This window comes from Notamacropus eugenii, chromosome 2 (assembly GCF_028372415.1).
Source record: "Notamacropus eugenii isolate mMacEug1 chromosome 2, mMacEug1.pri_v2, whole genome shotgun sequence".
NCBI classification, from domain to species: Eukaryota; Metazoa; Chordata; class Mammalia; order Diprotodontia; family Macropodidae; genus Notamacropus; species Notamacropus eugenii.
The window spans coordinates 60,882,969-60,900,428 of NC_092873.1; the positions used below are offsets into that span (position 1 = coordinate 60,882,969).

General features: G+C 42.5%; 1 protein-coding gene and 1 long non-coding RNA gene across 4 annotated transcripts in view; one reads left to right on the plus strand and one right to left on the minus strand.

Moving 5' to 3' along the window:
- UBE2F (ubiquitin conjugating enzyme E2 F (putative)) overlaps positions 1 to 17,460 on the minus strand; it is a 132,005-nt gene that overhangs the window by 3,382 nt on the left and 111,163 nt on the right. For all 3 annotated transcript variants that reach the window (XM_072640591.1, XM_072640590.1, XM_072640592.1), the window contains exons 8-9: positions 16,343 to 16,375; positions 10,365 to 10,427 (exon numbers count right to left, since the gene is read on the minus strand). In XM_072640591.1, the coding sequence (XP_072496692.1) occupies positions 10,365 to 10,427; positions 16,343 to 16,375 (96 nt within the window). The remainder of the gene's footprint in view (positions 1 to 10,364; positions 10,428 to 16,342; positions 16,376 to 17,460) is intronic.
- LOC140525326 (uncharacterized) lies at positions 6,549 to 7,742 on the plus strand. The gene is made up of 2 exons (XR_011974001.1): positions 6,549 to 7,041; positions 7,650 to 7,742. It is a non-coding gene; the product is annotated as an uncharacterized lncRNA (long non-coding RNA).

The window sequence follows — 17,460 nt, forward strand, 5'->3', positions numbered from 1 at the left end:
CTGGAACCTTCAGAGATGAAGTCACTTACCCAGGATCACATGGCTAGTATTGTCAGAGGCGGAATTTGGACCTACAGCTTTCCAGCTCTGAGGAGGATCATCATTCCATGCTACTATATTATACTGTGTGGGCTAAACAACAATTTCGTACATTCTCATCAGAAAGGTTACGGTCCATTCCTCTGGTCAAAATGGCCTTCAGTCCTATGTCACCTTCAGCTCATCTCAAACGGTCTATCCCAGAGATATCTCAAACTCAATAGATCCCAAACTCAACTTATTCCTTCCTTCTTTCCTTCCAAGCGTACGTATTTCTATCCAAGGCAACCCCCTTCTTACAGTCTCCTAGGGTTACCCTCACTCCTCACTCTCCTTCACCTGCAATGTCTAATTAGTTGCCAAATCCTGACATTTCTGCCTTTGCAATATCTCTTGCATCCACCTTAGTTCAGGTGCTCATCACCTCTCCCTTCAACCACTGCCTCCTCCTCCTCTTCCTCAGTTGCCCTGCCTCAAGGCTTTCCCTACACCAGTCGGTTTCCTTGAAGTGAAGCTCTGACCACATCTGTCTTCCCTACTTGGTCAATTAGGGTGTTGCCTCCACAATCAGCATTCTCTGTTCAGCTTTTAAAGCCATTCACACCCTGGCCTGATACTATCCCCTTCCACCCAAGTCCTGCACTCTGCAGTGTGGACACCGGCCCACCTGTGGTTCACTGCTCCATCTTCTATCTCTATCCTCTTACACTGGTGACCCTAGGTCCAGAAGGCATTTAAAAAATGTATTATGTTTTTTTACTTATTTTGTTAAACATTTCCCAATTATGTTTTCATTCATTTTTCTTTTTAATTTGTGGAATAAAACAAGTATTTTCATAACATAGTATAATTAAAAAAATGACTACATGTGAAACTGCAAATCTGTTATGTATAACTTTCTATTCCTTTTAAATATATAATAAAGTTATGTAAATTTCTTCCGCCCAATACACTTTCTACCCATTTTTGCCTCAGAGAATAACTTTCTTCCTTCAAGGCCCAGTTGAAGCTTCACCTTCTACAAGAAACCTTTTTGAGCGATTCCCTCAACTGCTGGAGGCTTCCTTCTCCAACTCTCTTGTGTTACCCACTTTGTACTAATTTTCTAATTTTATTCCATATGGACTTCCTTGTTGCCTCCCCTGTTAAAATGAAAGCACTTTGTAAGGATTACTTCAGTTATTAAATTTGCATCCTCAAAGTCTAGCACACAGTGGGCACTTCATTAATCCTTATCCATTAAACTGACTTAGTTCTGACAACCATTTCCCACACTACTGAATACACTCCATCTTCTCACGGTGTGGACCTTCACTTAATCGCATCAGAATTCCTCCATGCATACGAAAGGTTGCCCCAGATGGGCATATTCTATTTCCAGGGCAGGTTTCGGGAGTCTCGCTATAAATGAAGCAGCTGCTCATTCTGTCATTTGAGGCAAACCACTTCAGTGAATTCCAACATGAGAAACGTTTTTAATGACAGTTCATTTTAATAAAGCATGAGAGCCTGGAGAGAAAGCAGAAAGCACATAGTGCTTTTTTATGCTGTCACTGACGGCACGAACATTCTAAAAAACTACTTCCTTTAGGAAAGAAAAAGATGGGATTTCTTCTGGCTGATTCTTTTTTTATCCTCTAGAGAAAAAACTACCCCAAACAGCAGCATACATACCAAAGAAAGAAAATGAATAGTGTAAGAGTCTCCAGTTTGGAGAACAAGGGAAGTCCCAGTTTGTCATTAGCAACCTCGGAGGACGGGCCCAAATTCATATGCAGATTTTGTTTACTCAAGATGAAAAAGGTTAGTAACAGAAAGCCATCCCTTCTTTTCAGGCTGTGCAGCAGGAAACAGCTCCCAAAGGCCAAAGGCATTCAAATGAAAGACAAAGACTGTCTTTATAGAGACTCGTGTTCCCAGTGGAACAGTGAAGGCTGCAAGCCAACATCAGAGGGAGGGCATGGACTAGGCTTTCAATTTTCCAGCTTCAGGGTCATTTTCATTTGCACTGCCTACTTACTTACTCCTAAGAGAACCCTGCTGCTTGGAAGGGCGCTCCTTATAATACACGTTTCGTCACTCACAATTTAATTCAGTAGGGTGGTGACCCTGGAGAAGAGGCAGGGGATGGAGAGGCTTCAGGCCGGCAGAAAGGAGGATGCTGAGCCAGGGAGTCTCTGGATCTCAGCTGAGGCCAGAGAGAGGTGGGCAGTGATGGAGCAGAAGGGAAGAAAGAGCTGCCTCAAGAGGCCCTCGATGACTCACTGCAAGAACAGGAAGGGTTTTTATGGGGAGATGTTTGGTTTGGGCTGGACCGAGGCCAACAGGCCCAAAGATGCCAACAAGTCAGTGGAAGGAACATGGAAGGAGCAGCTTCGAACTCCTCAGAGCCAGGTCCTGCTTCAGGAGGTGGCAGGTTCCCTAGCAAAGGATCTTCCAGCAGAGGCTAGATGGTGGACATGGTCTGGTCCAGGTCAGGGGGAACGCCATGACCCCAGTGTTCTTGTCAAACTGAGGGATTCAGTGACTTTTCTTGATCCAATTTAGCTTGGCAGTGACTACTTAATTTGTCACTAGATAATTAGGTCAAAATTAGCTTTTATAATGAGGAAGATAAATACAATTTGTTGTAGTTTCTAGATTCAAGAAAATCTAATTAAGAAAACATTACTAGCAACTAAATTAGTACGTATCATCTATTTCCCTTCCAAACTGAAAACTTATCTATTTCCATCTTGAAGCACAGGAACAAATCAGACCATAATTACTGACCTGCAAAAATAATCCCCTCCTTGTTAATATCTTTGTGAATCATTCCTGATCTATGCATTAAGTCCCCATCCATCATACGGAGATTTTCACTAAATGCTAGGCAGGATATAAGATTACATGGAGTAAAACCTCATGAAATCCAAACAGAAAGCTCAGGGGGAAAGGTCAATTCGACGGCATTCCCTGCTATTTTTACAAATACATTTTTGCTATAATCTTTTGTTTTCACATAACCTAAATTTCCCTCTCTATCTCTTTTCTTTTTTTTTCTTTTTTAATGTTTAACAATCACTGCCATACAATTGAGATTTTATCCCCCCCCCACTACCCCCCTCCCTCCCCACGACTGCATACAATTCTGTATAGATTCTACATATACTTTCCTATTGAGTATATTTTCACTATAGTCATGCTATGTAGTCAGACTAAGATAAATGAAAGAAATCGTATAACAAATCAGAACATGATACACAAACACATACACATACACAAACATGATCTGCTACATTTTGTGAGTGACTTCCATATTTCTTTCTCTGAGTGTGGAAGGCATTTTGCCTTGAGAACCACCTTTGGGATTTTTTTTTTTTATAAGAAGTTTTTGCGTTATTACAAAAATCCAAGTCTACCAGAAAAAACTCTCACACACTGTGGTCGTTGCTGTGCACAAAGTTCTCCTGGTTCTGCTCCTTTCACTCAGCATCAGGTCATATAAGTCCTTCCAGGCCTCTCTGAAGTCTTCTTGTTCATCATTTCTTATGGCACAATAGTACTCCATTACATTCATATACCATAATTTATTCAGCCATTCCCCAATTGATGGACATCCCCTTGACTTCCAGTTTTTGGCAACTACAAAGAGTGCTGCTATAAATATTTTTGTACATGTGGGACCCTTTCCCATTTTTATGATCTCTTGGGGATATAGTCCTAGTAGCAATATTGCTGGGTCAAAGGGTATGCACATTTTTGTAGCCCTTTGGGCATAGTTCCAAATTGCTCTCCAGAATGGTTGGATGTGCTCGCAGCTCCACCAACAATGAATTACTCTATCTCTTTTCCATTATTCTCTTCCCAGGGAGCTATCCCATAGAATTAAGAATTTTTGTAGGTTAAAAAAATCTATTTTGATTAGAAGAAAACAAGGTCCTTGGACAGGGTGAATAATAACTGCTTCAGATGATGCAGCATTTGGAATCGAGTCAGATTTGCAGAGAATTCATCTATCAGAACAAATCTTTTTGTGGTTAGCAGCTTGTGGAAGGCACCATGCACTCAAAAAGCATGGGATGAGCTAGCTGTGGAGGAAGCAAGTTTATTGAGGGTGGTCATGTGCTTCCTGGATGACTGTTCTTCTCTTCTCCTTCCCAGTGTTCCAGACGTCTTCCCTTGGTAAAGTCCCTTGGAGACACTCTCTCAATCTGGGCGGGCAGAGGAATCGAGGGGTAATGCCTACTGTGACAGCTCAGGAGCTCCCTCTGGTGCGTTTCCTACCAACAATCAGCCAGGAGACTAAATTAGCTTTTAGCTAAGGGTTTAGTAAGAGGGGAGAGTGAGACCAGCTGGTACAAAAACACACTCTCCTGCATGTCCACACAGAGTCCCTGGGCAGAGCGGGGTCAGACTTAGAATACAACGGCAATCATATGCACATACACAGACTACTCGTACTTCAGAAGCTCGTTCTCCCTTTGCGTGGTCCTCAGGCAGCTCCTCTTGGGTAGAGACTCTGCAGGGGGCCCCAGGGTCTGATCCCTTCTTGAATCCATCACTGGCTTTATTCTTGGCCAAGTCCTGGAAATGCCTTCCTTGTTTGGGCGACTATCTCTATCTGTGCTGTTCTCTGGTACGTTCCAGCTGGACTGATTGTCTCCTCTGGCTCTACTGGTGGCAGCTGGAGAGGGAGAGGAGAAAGCCTCCCCTTCTCTTGCTGCCCTAGGCCCCTCCATGAACGAGCAGTCTGTCTGATCCTTTCAGCCTGTCCCCAGATGTTTCCTGTGGGGTGTCCGTTGCCTTCATCCAAAGGCTGGGGCTTTTTAATCCTCTCAAACTGACTAAGAGAGTGATCACCCATTGTCATGGGACTATGGGAGAATTCTTTTATACTTTTGTGATTGCATGACTACATTCAGCTGAGTGTGGGGAGAGAAAGGTCAGCTGGGTGGCTCAGTGGGTAGAGCACCAGGCCCGAAGTTAGGGAGATTTGAGCTCACATCCCAATTCTGACACTTACCAGCTATGTGACCCTGGGCAAGTCTCCTCATCTGTAAAATGTGGACACACTGGAGAAGGATATGGCCAACCACTCCAGCATCTTTGCCAAGAAAATCCCAAATACGGATACAGAGTCAGACACAACTGAATGACAGCAGCAATGGTGGGAAGAGAAACTCCCTCCCTTAGACTGGTTTACATTCTGGGTTTTCTCATGACATCAACCGAGGCTGTCAACTGATTTTTGCTTAGGTAACAATAATGATAAAGACAAATATTATAACATGCAGCTACTGCTTTAAGTTTGAAAAATACTTTCTTCCCAATAACCCTACGAAGCCGGTACTAAGTGCATTACTAATCCTCTTTTCAAATGAAGAAACAGGCCCAGAGAGGTGAGGTCAAACCAGGGCCCTGGTACCTCTTATGATGAGAATGCTGGCCATCTGGGTTTTATAGACTGTGTGGTTGCTACCTGATGTAAGTTAATACGGAAGGCCTTGTGCTTTTGCACAGGTGAGATTATAACTGCTGTTTCTCAGTTTTAGAGAGTGCCCAGAGGCCCAGTTTAGGGTGGGTAAGGACAGAAGGTGGAAGAAGGTGGTGGCCTGTGCTCTTTACCATCACCCCACACAAGGGAGTAAAGAGAAGACTTAGCCCTTCATCTCACAAGCCGCCACTGTTTCTGCTTGTTTGCTGGTAACTGTTTTCTCTTTTACTCATCTTATTTCTACCCTGACCAGGCTCTCTCAAGGAGTCGACCCTAACAAGCTGGAAAGGGCCCCAGAGCTCTGACTGCCTGTCTGCTGTTAGAGGAGCAGCTGATCCAGGCCAGGAAGACTCATTTTTCTTCACACTGGCAACCCCTGAAGACCATCTACTAAGTCAGAGAGGCTGGGAGCATTACCAATGCAAAATGTATCCCCACTAATCCTCTTAGTATTAAAGGGATAAATTTAATACATGGAAAATGTAAATCAAACAATTCAATTAATCAACAAGCATCACTCACCTCCTAGAGATGAGAGAGACGAGACTCTGAGAAGGACTGGCATTACACACATGTGCTTTGACATCCACACATTAATCATCTCATTAAAGCTCCATCACAAGCCTGTGGGCTAAGAATTCTTAAGCATTGCCTCTATTTTACAATGAGAAAGTGGAGGCTCAAGAGAAGCGACACGATCTGCCATGATCGCATGCCTAGCAAAGTCTCACTATATTTACCTTTGTTTTGGACTGGTCTTTTGGGAATGGTCTGTACCGGTGAATCACGAATGAATGAAAGAAAAAATGTATTTATGAACTACCACCCATGCGTGAAGCACTGGGCTACACTCTGGGGATTCAGACAGAAAAGCAAAACTGTTTCTGCTCTGAGGAAACTCACATCCTCACACGAAGGGGACACACGGCAAGGCCCAGCGCTCTGGATGGCTGGGCTGGAGCGAACAAGGGAGATGAGGCATTCTGACTGAATCAATGAGAAAGCATTTAAGGGCTGACTATTTGCCAGACACTGTTCCAGGCCTGTGGGAGGCATTCCCTGGCCTCAAAGAACTTTATACTAGTATCAGTGCCAACACATGGGGAGTGGTGGAGAGGTTGTTTGGCTTGCTTTGGGGAGTCACAGGGATGGACGCTGAGTAAAACAACAGGGCAGCTGATTGACATTTCAGGGGCAATGGAAGTATATAACTGATTCCATTCCTCCTTCAGAACAGGAAGAAAGAAGGAGGAGACACACAGAAGCAGCAGCCAAAGACTGGTCCCAGGGCATTCTGGGCCAGGCCTGAGCTCTTCCTGGCTGTGCCCTGAGGGCTGTCTGGAAAGTGGAGAAGAAAGGATGGTCTGGTGTAAGGTGGCCAAAATGAAGATGAAGGGTCTCAGGGGAAGGGCAGACATTCCAGACAGAGAAGGAGCCACAGGCAGAGGCAGAGGACAATCACCACCCTCCAGCGTAATGTGCAAGGAAACAAATATATGAAGACTGGAGAGGTCCCCGTCCACCAGGTCTGTTAGTGAGGAAATGCTTTCAGGGGGAATAAGGTGAAAGATGGTTAGGCTATGGGAAGGGAAGGCCTGGCAGCAGAGCATGCAGGTCAGAAATTACCACAAGAGTCCAGTAGAAACGTGTGGGGGATCTAGACCAGGGACTGACCAGGAGTGTGACAGGGGAAAGGAGACAAGAGATTGCTGACTTAGGTCACTTAGGACAAAAAGAAGGTTTTAAGCTTGTGTGACTGGGAAGATGGCAGTGCTATCAACAGAAAATGGATGAGGAAAGTGTTTTTTTTTGAGGAAGAAGATAATGTTTTATTAAAGAAGGAATGAAAAGATTCTTTCATTTGTTTCATTCTCCTTTTTGTCCTTCAAGTCAACCCATCTTAACAGCTTATCTGATATTTTTTAAGTGGTAGAAACTCGTTTGAAATCACACACAAAAGATAATTTCAAGCTTCAGTTCCTAGCCTTTGTCAATCACCCTGCAAGTTCGAAGGAGATATTGTAAAAGCAGAGACAAGACCTGCATTCGAGAGAACATCGCCTTCACTCCCCTAATCCCCCACAGATCCTTGTGACTGGAGCTATTTATAACTGTAACTTATTTTCCTGCACAGATTTCTGCAACGGGATGTACATCTCAAGAAATGTGGAAGAACACCTTGGCAAAGAAGATCTTAAAATTAAAAACAAGTCTTGATTGCTGAGAATTTATGTTCCATTGTGACTACAGACTTCGTGTCTTCTGAGACAATCATTTTGTGGTAATTTGGCTTCATTCAAACACAGCTTTCATTTTCTAAGCTATTACCTTTGGTCAATCAATCACCTCACTCTTGAAAGAAGCCTTCAAGTAACTGTCATTAACTCAATCTTCCAGAGGGTGAAGGCTAGGTCTACAAAGTTAATGTTGTTTTTGGGCTGCACAAGGGCCAAAGAGCCCAGAGTAAGGCAGGGGGCTGTCTGACCAAACCTGGATGATCATCTCGGGAGAGATGCTGACAAGCTAGTGTTCATTCAGAGGAGGGAGGACAAATTGATAGCCAGATCACTCAGGTTTCACTTTAACATGAAGAGAAAATTGCTCTTGGGGCAAATATCCAATGATTCAGGTAGCCCAAGAACTGTGGCATGGAAAGCCAGCTTGACTGGCTTGGTGCTGCCTCTGAAGGCTGAGCTGGGAGCTGGGGCTCTGTAGAAGGACTTCCAGAAGGGGCTGGAGGCCCACTTATCAGTCATGCTGCAGAAGGGACATGTGTTCAGATGACGGGTGAGCTACACACTGAGGTTCCCTCTCGCTCTGAGATTCTATGATTAGCAAGTGGAGGTTTGAAGGATTTCATACCTTCTTGAAAAACGATATCCAAAGAATTCTCACCGAGAGGAAGCTGAAGGAGACCTCCCTCTCCTGCCATTCCCAGGCCTCTGTCCTTAGGCCAATGTTTTTAATGGATGAGGGGATGAAGCCAGAAGGCATGCTCATCCAGGTAGTGGATGGCTCAAAACAAGCAGAACAAAACTGAACAGCGAGGAATGGAAAGGTTTATGTTTAGCCTAAAATAATCAAAGGCTTGACTGGAGGATATGGGAGACCTCTTCCCCTTGGCCTCACAGAAGCAGTGCCTTGGAGACCTTCCGATTCTCCCAGTGCTGGTGTTTGCTCTCCTTATACTTGCTCTACATAACCTGCAATGAGCCCTTTAGAATGTAAACTCTAATGGTGGAGGGACTGACTCACTCTTTGCATTTGCCAGGACTTAGGGGCACTTGAAATAATGCTAGATGACTGGAACCAAATTAAATCAGTTCTGAAGTTCTACCTTATACCCATAAGGTTGGCAAGATGCCAAAGAGCAAAATGACTGTTGCTGGGAAGGCTGTGGGAGAATGGATTCTAACGGTATACCTTGGGCAGGCTAGCCATCCAATCCCCCACTCTGGAAACAATTTGGAACCATTCCCAGAAAATCACTAAATTATACATTTCCTCTGACTCAGTGACACTCAGAGGAAGTGGTTACTCCAAGAAGGACAAGGCAGAAAGGATCCTTATGGACAAGACTATTTCTAGCTATAATTGTTGCTGTTTCAAAGAACTGAAACAAATGAGGTGCATCTGCATGTTGTTGGACTGTGAGCTTGTGAGGATCCTCTTTCTGCCATTCTCTGTATCCCCAGTGCTTAGGGTCAGTGCCTGGCACACAGTAAGTATTTAATAAATGCTTTTCGGTCTGACCTGAGTAGCTAATCTAACTGTAATCTTGAATTTAGAGTACTTTTACTGTACTGTAAGGAATGAGTCATGTAACAGATTCAGAGAAAGACAAAGTCTTGTATAAACTGATGCAGACCCAGAAACAGGAAAATGAGTGACCAAAATGATAATGGGGGGGAGGGGAGGAGGACACTGAAAGATCTCAGAACTTCGACTTGAGTAGCGACCAAAGGCTGAGAATGAAACCTGCCTTCTACCCCTGCAACCAACAGGGGAGGGGCCAGATATACAGAACCAGACCTACTCTCATACACAACCAAGGTGCAGATTTATTTTTCCGAACTACACATATATTTGTTACAAGAGAGGGCTTCTACTCACTAGAGAATGGTGGAGTGGGTAGTAGCAGACATGGAAAAAAGTTATGACATTTTATTAACTGAAACTAAATTGATTGCAAATTTTTACTGAACAAGTTTGAGTGGTTGTACTGATGTTTAGTATTATGTTTTCAAGAGAATAAGAGTAAAGAAATGTAAAAATGTTAAAAAACAATCCAAGGCAGATCATCAGGGCTGGAAGGACCCAGGGTTTCATCAGGATGGCTGCTTCCTCTCAGGTGGCAGTGTTTTAGGAGACTGCCTTGTGTTATTGTGGTCAAAACAATTCCCTATGAAGTAGCTACCCTTATGGGGAGAAGCCTCTCAGACCAATGCTCAACAAATGAGTGCCTTGGATAACCCAGGGACCCTGGTGATGGGGCTTTGCAAGGTCTTGACTGCTTGGCTACCTCTGAGAAGCCCACAGATGGACACAGAACCACTTAAAACAGGCTCCATACCCAACTATAATTAATTCTCATGAGACATAAGTACAATGGAGGAGCTGCACCATTACTGTGAGTAGGGGCAAGTGCTTTTCTCTTCTCTGGACCTCAGTTTCCACATCTGTAAAATAAGGGGGCAGATAGGCTAGATGATCTCCAAGGATTCCACAGCTACTTAGCTTACTATTCTGTATTCAGGATAAGACCTAACATTCTAAAAACAAAAAGAGATTTGTTCACCAACACTCTATGAAGTGAAAAACAATCAAGTTTGCCAAAGCACTGACTCACCTTGTCCCGAAGATGATGTTCTGCAGCTTCAATATTCAAAGGATCATCAAAATTCAAAAGGTCCTTAAAAGCAAGAGAAATGGTGAGTTTGTGAATGTCGCTTTCCCATTCTCTGGTTGTTGATTCAGAGGGAGAAAGGGAAGAAAAGGGCCCAGTGAACCAGAACATCATCACACGTGCTATGCTAACCTAGAACTCACTGTTCAATATGAAAATGGGGGGGTCACAAGGATCATGTGAATCTCTCCGATGGCAGGGACTAGAGTGTAGTAGAAAAGCAATGTCCTAATATCAAAAGACCTGGGTTCAAATTCTGAATCAAAAAGGGGGTATACAGCTCCCAGGGATGTTCATGAGGGAACCAATCACTCTGTAAGCTTTATGTAAAGCTTTACTTCTAATGTGTGCACGCCCTATTCTGGGGCCACTTTTGGTACTGGGGTAAGTAGAAATAAATTTGTTCTCAAAATAAGCCTCTTTACTAGTACGTGACTAAGAGTAGGGCTAAGGAAAATGAAATTCCTTAATTATAAAACTTGTTTAATAAAGTCCTGTTTGTCTCAGTTTCTTGACTTCCCTTTTTTGACACTTAGTGTCCTGCATTTTTCATATCTGTGAAAATGTAGACTTTACAACAGTACTAGAAACTTGGTGCGATGCCAAAACAAAAAAGCCCAAAGTTTGCTTAGGGAGCTTTGGGGCATCCAGGGCTGGACCTAGGTGGGACATACAGAAAAAGCAGGTGATTAATTAGATTAGTTCTTGTCTTTTAAATTCTTCAAGGCCAAACAAATGCCAAACAGAAGGTGTTCTCCCCAAAACATCGAAGAGGTCCATTTATTCATTCCAATGCATTCTTGGGAAACCATATGATAAATGACTTCGCAAAGGGATATGTGGATTCAAGGGTTGTGTTCCTAATCAAAGATTAGGCATCAAAGCACTTCTCAAAGACAACCACTCTAAACCTCCATAGTCACCACTAAGAAAGAAGTCACAAAAACCTAGGCAGAAAAGTACAGCCCCAGAGGTGAGAGCTGCTGCTTTTTACCCACACCCTTGTTAGACCCTTAACAATCACTCTGTGACTTGCCTGTCACAAATCACCAAAGCCAGGAAGTGGCAGAGGGGGCGTTTTAATGTGGGTCCTCCTGCCTCTCAGCCAAAGCTTTTGTCACTCCTGTGGTTATTTAGATGCCCTGATTCCACAAGTGGACTCAGGGGCTGTGCATACACTTCTTTAAAGATGCATGAACCAAAACAAATAATAAAAACAATCTTAATATTTGGTATTTATACAGCAAACACTGGCAAAGTGCTTTCCACATGTTATCTAATTTGATCCTCACAATAACCCCATGAGTTAAGCTACTTATAAATATATTAGTCGGATGATTTTGGTTTCTCAGGCCTTTGGAAGGTCCAGGTCACTTACAATGGTGTGTGAATGATTTAAGATAAAGAAAATAATTCCACTGATTGACATATAAGAAACCTTCCAACTTCGCAGAGTTTTACACTTAACATTTTTGTTAATTAGGCCATGTGTTTTCTTTTGTTGTAATCACTCTGCTTTGCATAATCTGCTACTGGGTTCACTAGAGTTCGACACATATTCTTTATCATGAAACTTCCTTCTTACCACATTGAACATCAAACACACTTCTGCTGACCAGTTCATTTTCCTAAGCCCAGCCCTGATTATAACTCAACAGTTTTTTTTTTCTTTTTTTTTGGTGGGGTGAGTGGGGCCCCACATCCTCAACCCCGTCTCCTTACCACCTCCTCATCCCGAGTGAAATTACAACACATTTGTGCTATCAAACAATGCCAATTTCCACACTGGCCTCACCTAACAGCATATGCCTCCTTCTGCCCCTTGGGTCTGTGAGCGCTCTGTCAGGTAAAGAAGCTGGTCACTGAATGCTCACAGTGACTGTGTATTTCAAAGTTATTTTTCTCCACAACATTGTTATCACGTAAATTGTTCTCCTAGTCCTGCTCCCTTCACCCTGCATCAGTGCAGTCTTCCTAGTTTTCCCTGAAACTGACCTTTTTATAATTTATGATGCAATTAAAACAATCCTAATTGTAAATGTGAATAATAAAAAATAATAATGTGAGATAAACTCCTTCACAAAATGTAAGAAGATAGCAGAACGGATCAGAAATCAGAACCAATGTTAACAAGAAATACACATGAAACCCAAAGATTCTCAAAGAGCTCCAAAAAGGAACTGGAACAAAATCCCTCACACTTCAGCTAAATTAGAAAAGGAAGCAACAAAGGTCACAATCTCAGACCAGGTAACAGCAAAAACAGACTTAATTAAAAGAGACGAACAGAGTAACCACATTTTGCTGACAAAGTACTACAAACAACGAATTAATATCAATATTGAAAACATGTGCTTTGAATGGCCAAACATCTAAATATTTAAGGAAAGTTAAATGAGTCACAGGGAGAAATAGCAAAATATAACAGTGGAGTACCTCAGTGTAGCCCTTTAAGCCCTAGATAAATCTAACTAAAAGGTAAACAAGAAGTTAAGCATCTGAATATAAATTTAGAAAAGTTAGATAAATTTCCAGTGATTAATGAATGGGAATAGAAAAAAGTATACATATTTCCAGCTGTGAATTACACTTTTGCAAAAATTGACCACATATTGGGACATTAAAAATTTCACAAATTCAGAAAAACAGAAATATTCTGCAGAAATATATTACATTTACCTTTCATGGATCACAATACAATAAAGTTATATTCAATAAATGTTTGCTGAAGAAACAATGAAAATTTCATTGGAGACTAAATAACAATCCTAAAAAATGGTTAGGTCCAAAAACAAATCATAGAAACCATAATTTCATTAAAGGTAATGGCAACGATAAAAAAAATACAAAACTTTGGGATACGCTCAAAACAGCTTTTATGGAAAAATTTAATACTTTCATCAATAAAAAAGAGAAAGAATGGATCAACAAATTGGACATGCAACTAAAAAAATGAGAAAATGAACAAATGTAAAACAAAAGAAAAAATATATAAAACTCAATAAACTATTAGCTAATTTGATAAAAGAAAAAACTAAATTACCAGCATCGCAAATTTAAAAGGTTAATTCACAACAAATGAAAAAATAAAGGAAATTATTAGATACTATTTTGCCCAGTTATGTGCCCAAAAAACTGACAATTCAAATAAAATGGATGACTATTTACAAAAATATAAAATGCCCGGCTCAACAGAACAAAAAATAGAAGAGTTAAATAATCCAAATCAGAAAAATAAACTGAATAAAGCCATAAATGAGTGGGGTGGGGGGAAGAGGGACAGACTTGGGATCAGATAGACTTATAAACAAAATTTATCAACCATTCAAAGTATAATTAATTATATCATATAAAATATGTGGGAAAAATAGGAAAAGATGGAGTCCTACCAAATTTCTTCTACGTTACAAATATAGTCTTGATGCTTAAACCATACACCATCATTTGTTCAGTCTTCCCCAGTTGAAAGGGGGAAGTTCCCAGTATTCTGATGCTACCCACAGCGCTGCTGTCAGTGCTTCTGTACGGCTTCTTTTCTTCTTTCTGGGATCCCTTTGAAGCAAAAGGCTCCCCTGGAGAATGGAGACAGCACACTACATGGCAGGGTGCCACGTAAACGTAAGCCATTATTATTAGGTTTTACCAGGTTTTCAGGTGAGTTTCCAAGCCACCGAAAAACATTTTTGTCCATCTCTGGGATGGATTTCTCAACTTTTCATGACACATGGCATGGTGCAAAGACATTCAGTCACATTCTACCCCAGTTTGAGAATTTTTGTAATTTCAGAACGTCTGTTTTTCAGTATATCATCAATATATGTATGAGATTCCTTATTTTCTCAAACGAAGGACAAAGCTTCTAGGCTAACTAAAAACAAAAAAACCTTCAAAATGCTTTTGAGTGGTTGCTTTACAGTCTGATGAAGATGCTTAGATCTTACAGGCTTGACGCAGGCTGCTTCTGATAGCGGCTTTTATAGCTTTCTCAGTGCTCCAGTCTGGGTGTGGTCATAGCCATAACAAGCATTTCTTCTTCGTGGAAGCTGGCTTTTTCTGGCCTTTTTGGTGTTCTCCAAACCCATGAAGCCTCTCTCCACTGGCTGACGAAATCAGCGACAAGCCCTCCTGCACCGTTTCCCTCTAGAACTTTGGCTTCTTTTCTGAGGATTAACAAGGCTATTTTGCAGCTATTGTCTGACAGCTCTTGGTGTTTCTTGCTCTTGACCACCCTTTCCTTCTTGTAGGGCTGATTCTGTTTCACTGCAGATTTGAAGGATCTTTGAATACTTGGCTTTTTTCACAGTAACAGCAGCAGTGATATCTCTCAGAGGGAGAACCCTGTGTTCTTTACATTTCCTCAGAGTAACATCTGTTTTTTAAAAGCACAACAAAAGGAGGGCACTAAACATGAGTGTATGGCACAAAATCTGGTTAAGGTCCAAAGTTCTGGATTGGCCTTGTGGAGGCGGAAGTACAAATGCATGAACAGAAAATGAAACCATATCAAACCCATGGAGTGTCCAAGGAACTGGTACAATTAAGTCACCTAAGGAAGTGTCAGTGTCACAGTTCTCCCTCCAGAATCACTCCCCTCAGCGCCGGTGCTGTTTCCTCTGAGGCTATATTTCATCTATTCTGTATTAACTTGTATATTCTAATGTAAGGGCAGGTTGTCTTCCTGCTACAATGTGAACTCCAGAGAGCAGCCTTTCTTTGTATGGTAGGGCTTAGCCCACTTGTTGGCACAATGGACCTAAGACACTCTTGCTGGCTGAACCTCAGTCTCTGCTTTGGCCACTTGGGCTCTTGGAGAGGAGCCCAGAATCAGGGCTTGCCTCACTTACTCACAATTTCCAATCTCTGCTGTCTTCACTCCCCTCCTCTCTCCTATCTGCCTCCCCTTTCTGGGCACCTCCCCTACTTGGAATACACACTGGGAAGAGGCACTCTTGTTTGCTAGTATTTGTATCCCCAAGGCTCTGTACAGTACATGGCACTCAGTAAGCACTTAGTAACTCCTTTGGTCAGACAATAAACATTTATTCAGCACCTACTGTGTGCTGAGCACTGTGCTAAGCACTAGGGATTCCCTGTTCTCAGCTATGTACAAACAAGCTATAGTCAGGAGAAATAGAAATACTGAACAGAGAGAAGCCATTGGAATGAAGGGGGATAAGGAAAGGCTTCCTGTAGCTGGGATTTTGGCAGGTCCTTGAGGAAAGCCAGGGAAGCAGAGACAGAGATGAAAATTCGCAACAAAAGATGGCTTCTCTGGCTGAAGGAATTCTAAAAGCCAAAGTCCACATCATTCTTTCCTCTTTTCCACTTTCTTCTTCCTCATATAACTGCTCAGGGTCAGATCACAGCAGGTCACTAGGAAGTCCTAGTTTCTGAGCCCTGGGGCAGCTTCAATTTGCTGACACAGGCAAAGTCATAGGAAAATAATCACTTCCTAGATCATTGAGAAGGCCACTGAAAAGGGAACTTTGCAAGTCACTTGGAATTGCTAAGAGAGTCCTCTGGGTAGGTTTCATTCTGTACACTGCAGAAACTGCCTAATGCAGATAAAGTGAGGGCAGAATGAAGTCAGAAAACTTCAAATGACCACAGGATGGACTTCCTTTGTAGTCTGAAAACTGAGGAATGAGCCATGGTGGAAGTATGAACCCAAGTCTCTAGGTGACTACACTGAAAGCACTGAAGATGCTGAATGTAAGGGCAGGTGGCCGTAAGTGATTGGAGACAAGGAGCTGGACAGACAGGCTGACAGATGGTGTCTCTTAACATGTTTAGCCACTGCAACTTTCCTGTGCTGATGAAGAAGTCACAGGTACCTGGCAAACTAACATTTGCTTGATGTAATGTCTACAATTAGTAGGCAGAAGAATCAACAAAAATTGACATTGAATTATTATACTTACAGTAAATAACGAGTTTAATCCCCACACAACATCCTGAAATAAAAACAAATATACGTTAGGTTCCCATGAAAGCTTGGCGACACCAGCTCATGATGAAGATACATGCCACTTTATAACAAAATGGTCTTTGATGCTTTCTTACTCATAACATGCAAGTTAAATAAACCTCACTTGGGACAAAAGAGGCTCTGGGCTGGTCATGCTGAGAGTGAATACTGAGATACAAAAAGTCCAGCTATGAGTTGGCTCTGAGGACCATTCAGTTGGATATTTGGGGCCATGGGACAAACTGTCTTCCTACCCCACCCTCCCCTGACTCTGGTTCTCCCTCAGGTAAATCCTAAAGGCCTCAGTGGCCACGGTAACTGACCACTGCTCTGTGCCCCTTCTGGGGGCAGGGACCATGATGCACAGAAGGAAAGCTCTACCTTTTGTTGAAAACTAAATTTCTTTTGGATCATTAACAACCTGCCTTCTCTCCCTCACCCTTCTTTGATGTATCCTACATGTGCCTCCCTGGAAAGGTTTGAGGCAGCTGGGTGCAGGGGGTGAAAGTCCTGGCTGGAGACAGACAGCCTCCATCCCATCACTTATTCCTCTTCCTCTTGGGGTTCCAGGCCTTTCCACAGTGGAAGGAGGGAGTTGGTCTGGATGAGCCATCAACTTAGTTGCAGCCTCTCCCATTCTCCTGTCTTTCTCTGCGGCCCTCCCCCTACTGACTGCTCCTTTCACCACTTCCTTTCTCTTCTGGAGATGTTCTCCAGCATCCTGCAGGCAGCACCCATAATGCCCCCTGGTATTCCAGGTGTGGACAGGCTGGTGCTTATTGATTATTGCAGATTTATTTCTTTATTCATACTTCTTATTGTAGATGATCAATAAGAACATTCTCTTTGCCCAAGCTCCTGCCACTTTTCTGGAGAACCCCAATATTCTGAGGGCTCTGGGGCTCACAGTGGTACCTGTAACAGAACATGATAGGGCAGACAGACTCCCAGTCTGGGGTCTTGGCCATAACTGATTCATAACGAAATGCTTGGTTTTTTTTTTAAACAAACATAATTTACTTTCAAACATGAAATTACACAAATGGAGTTTGTATAAACACAAGCCCATGT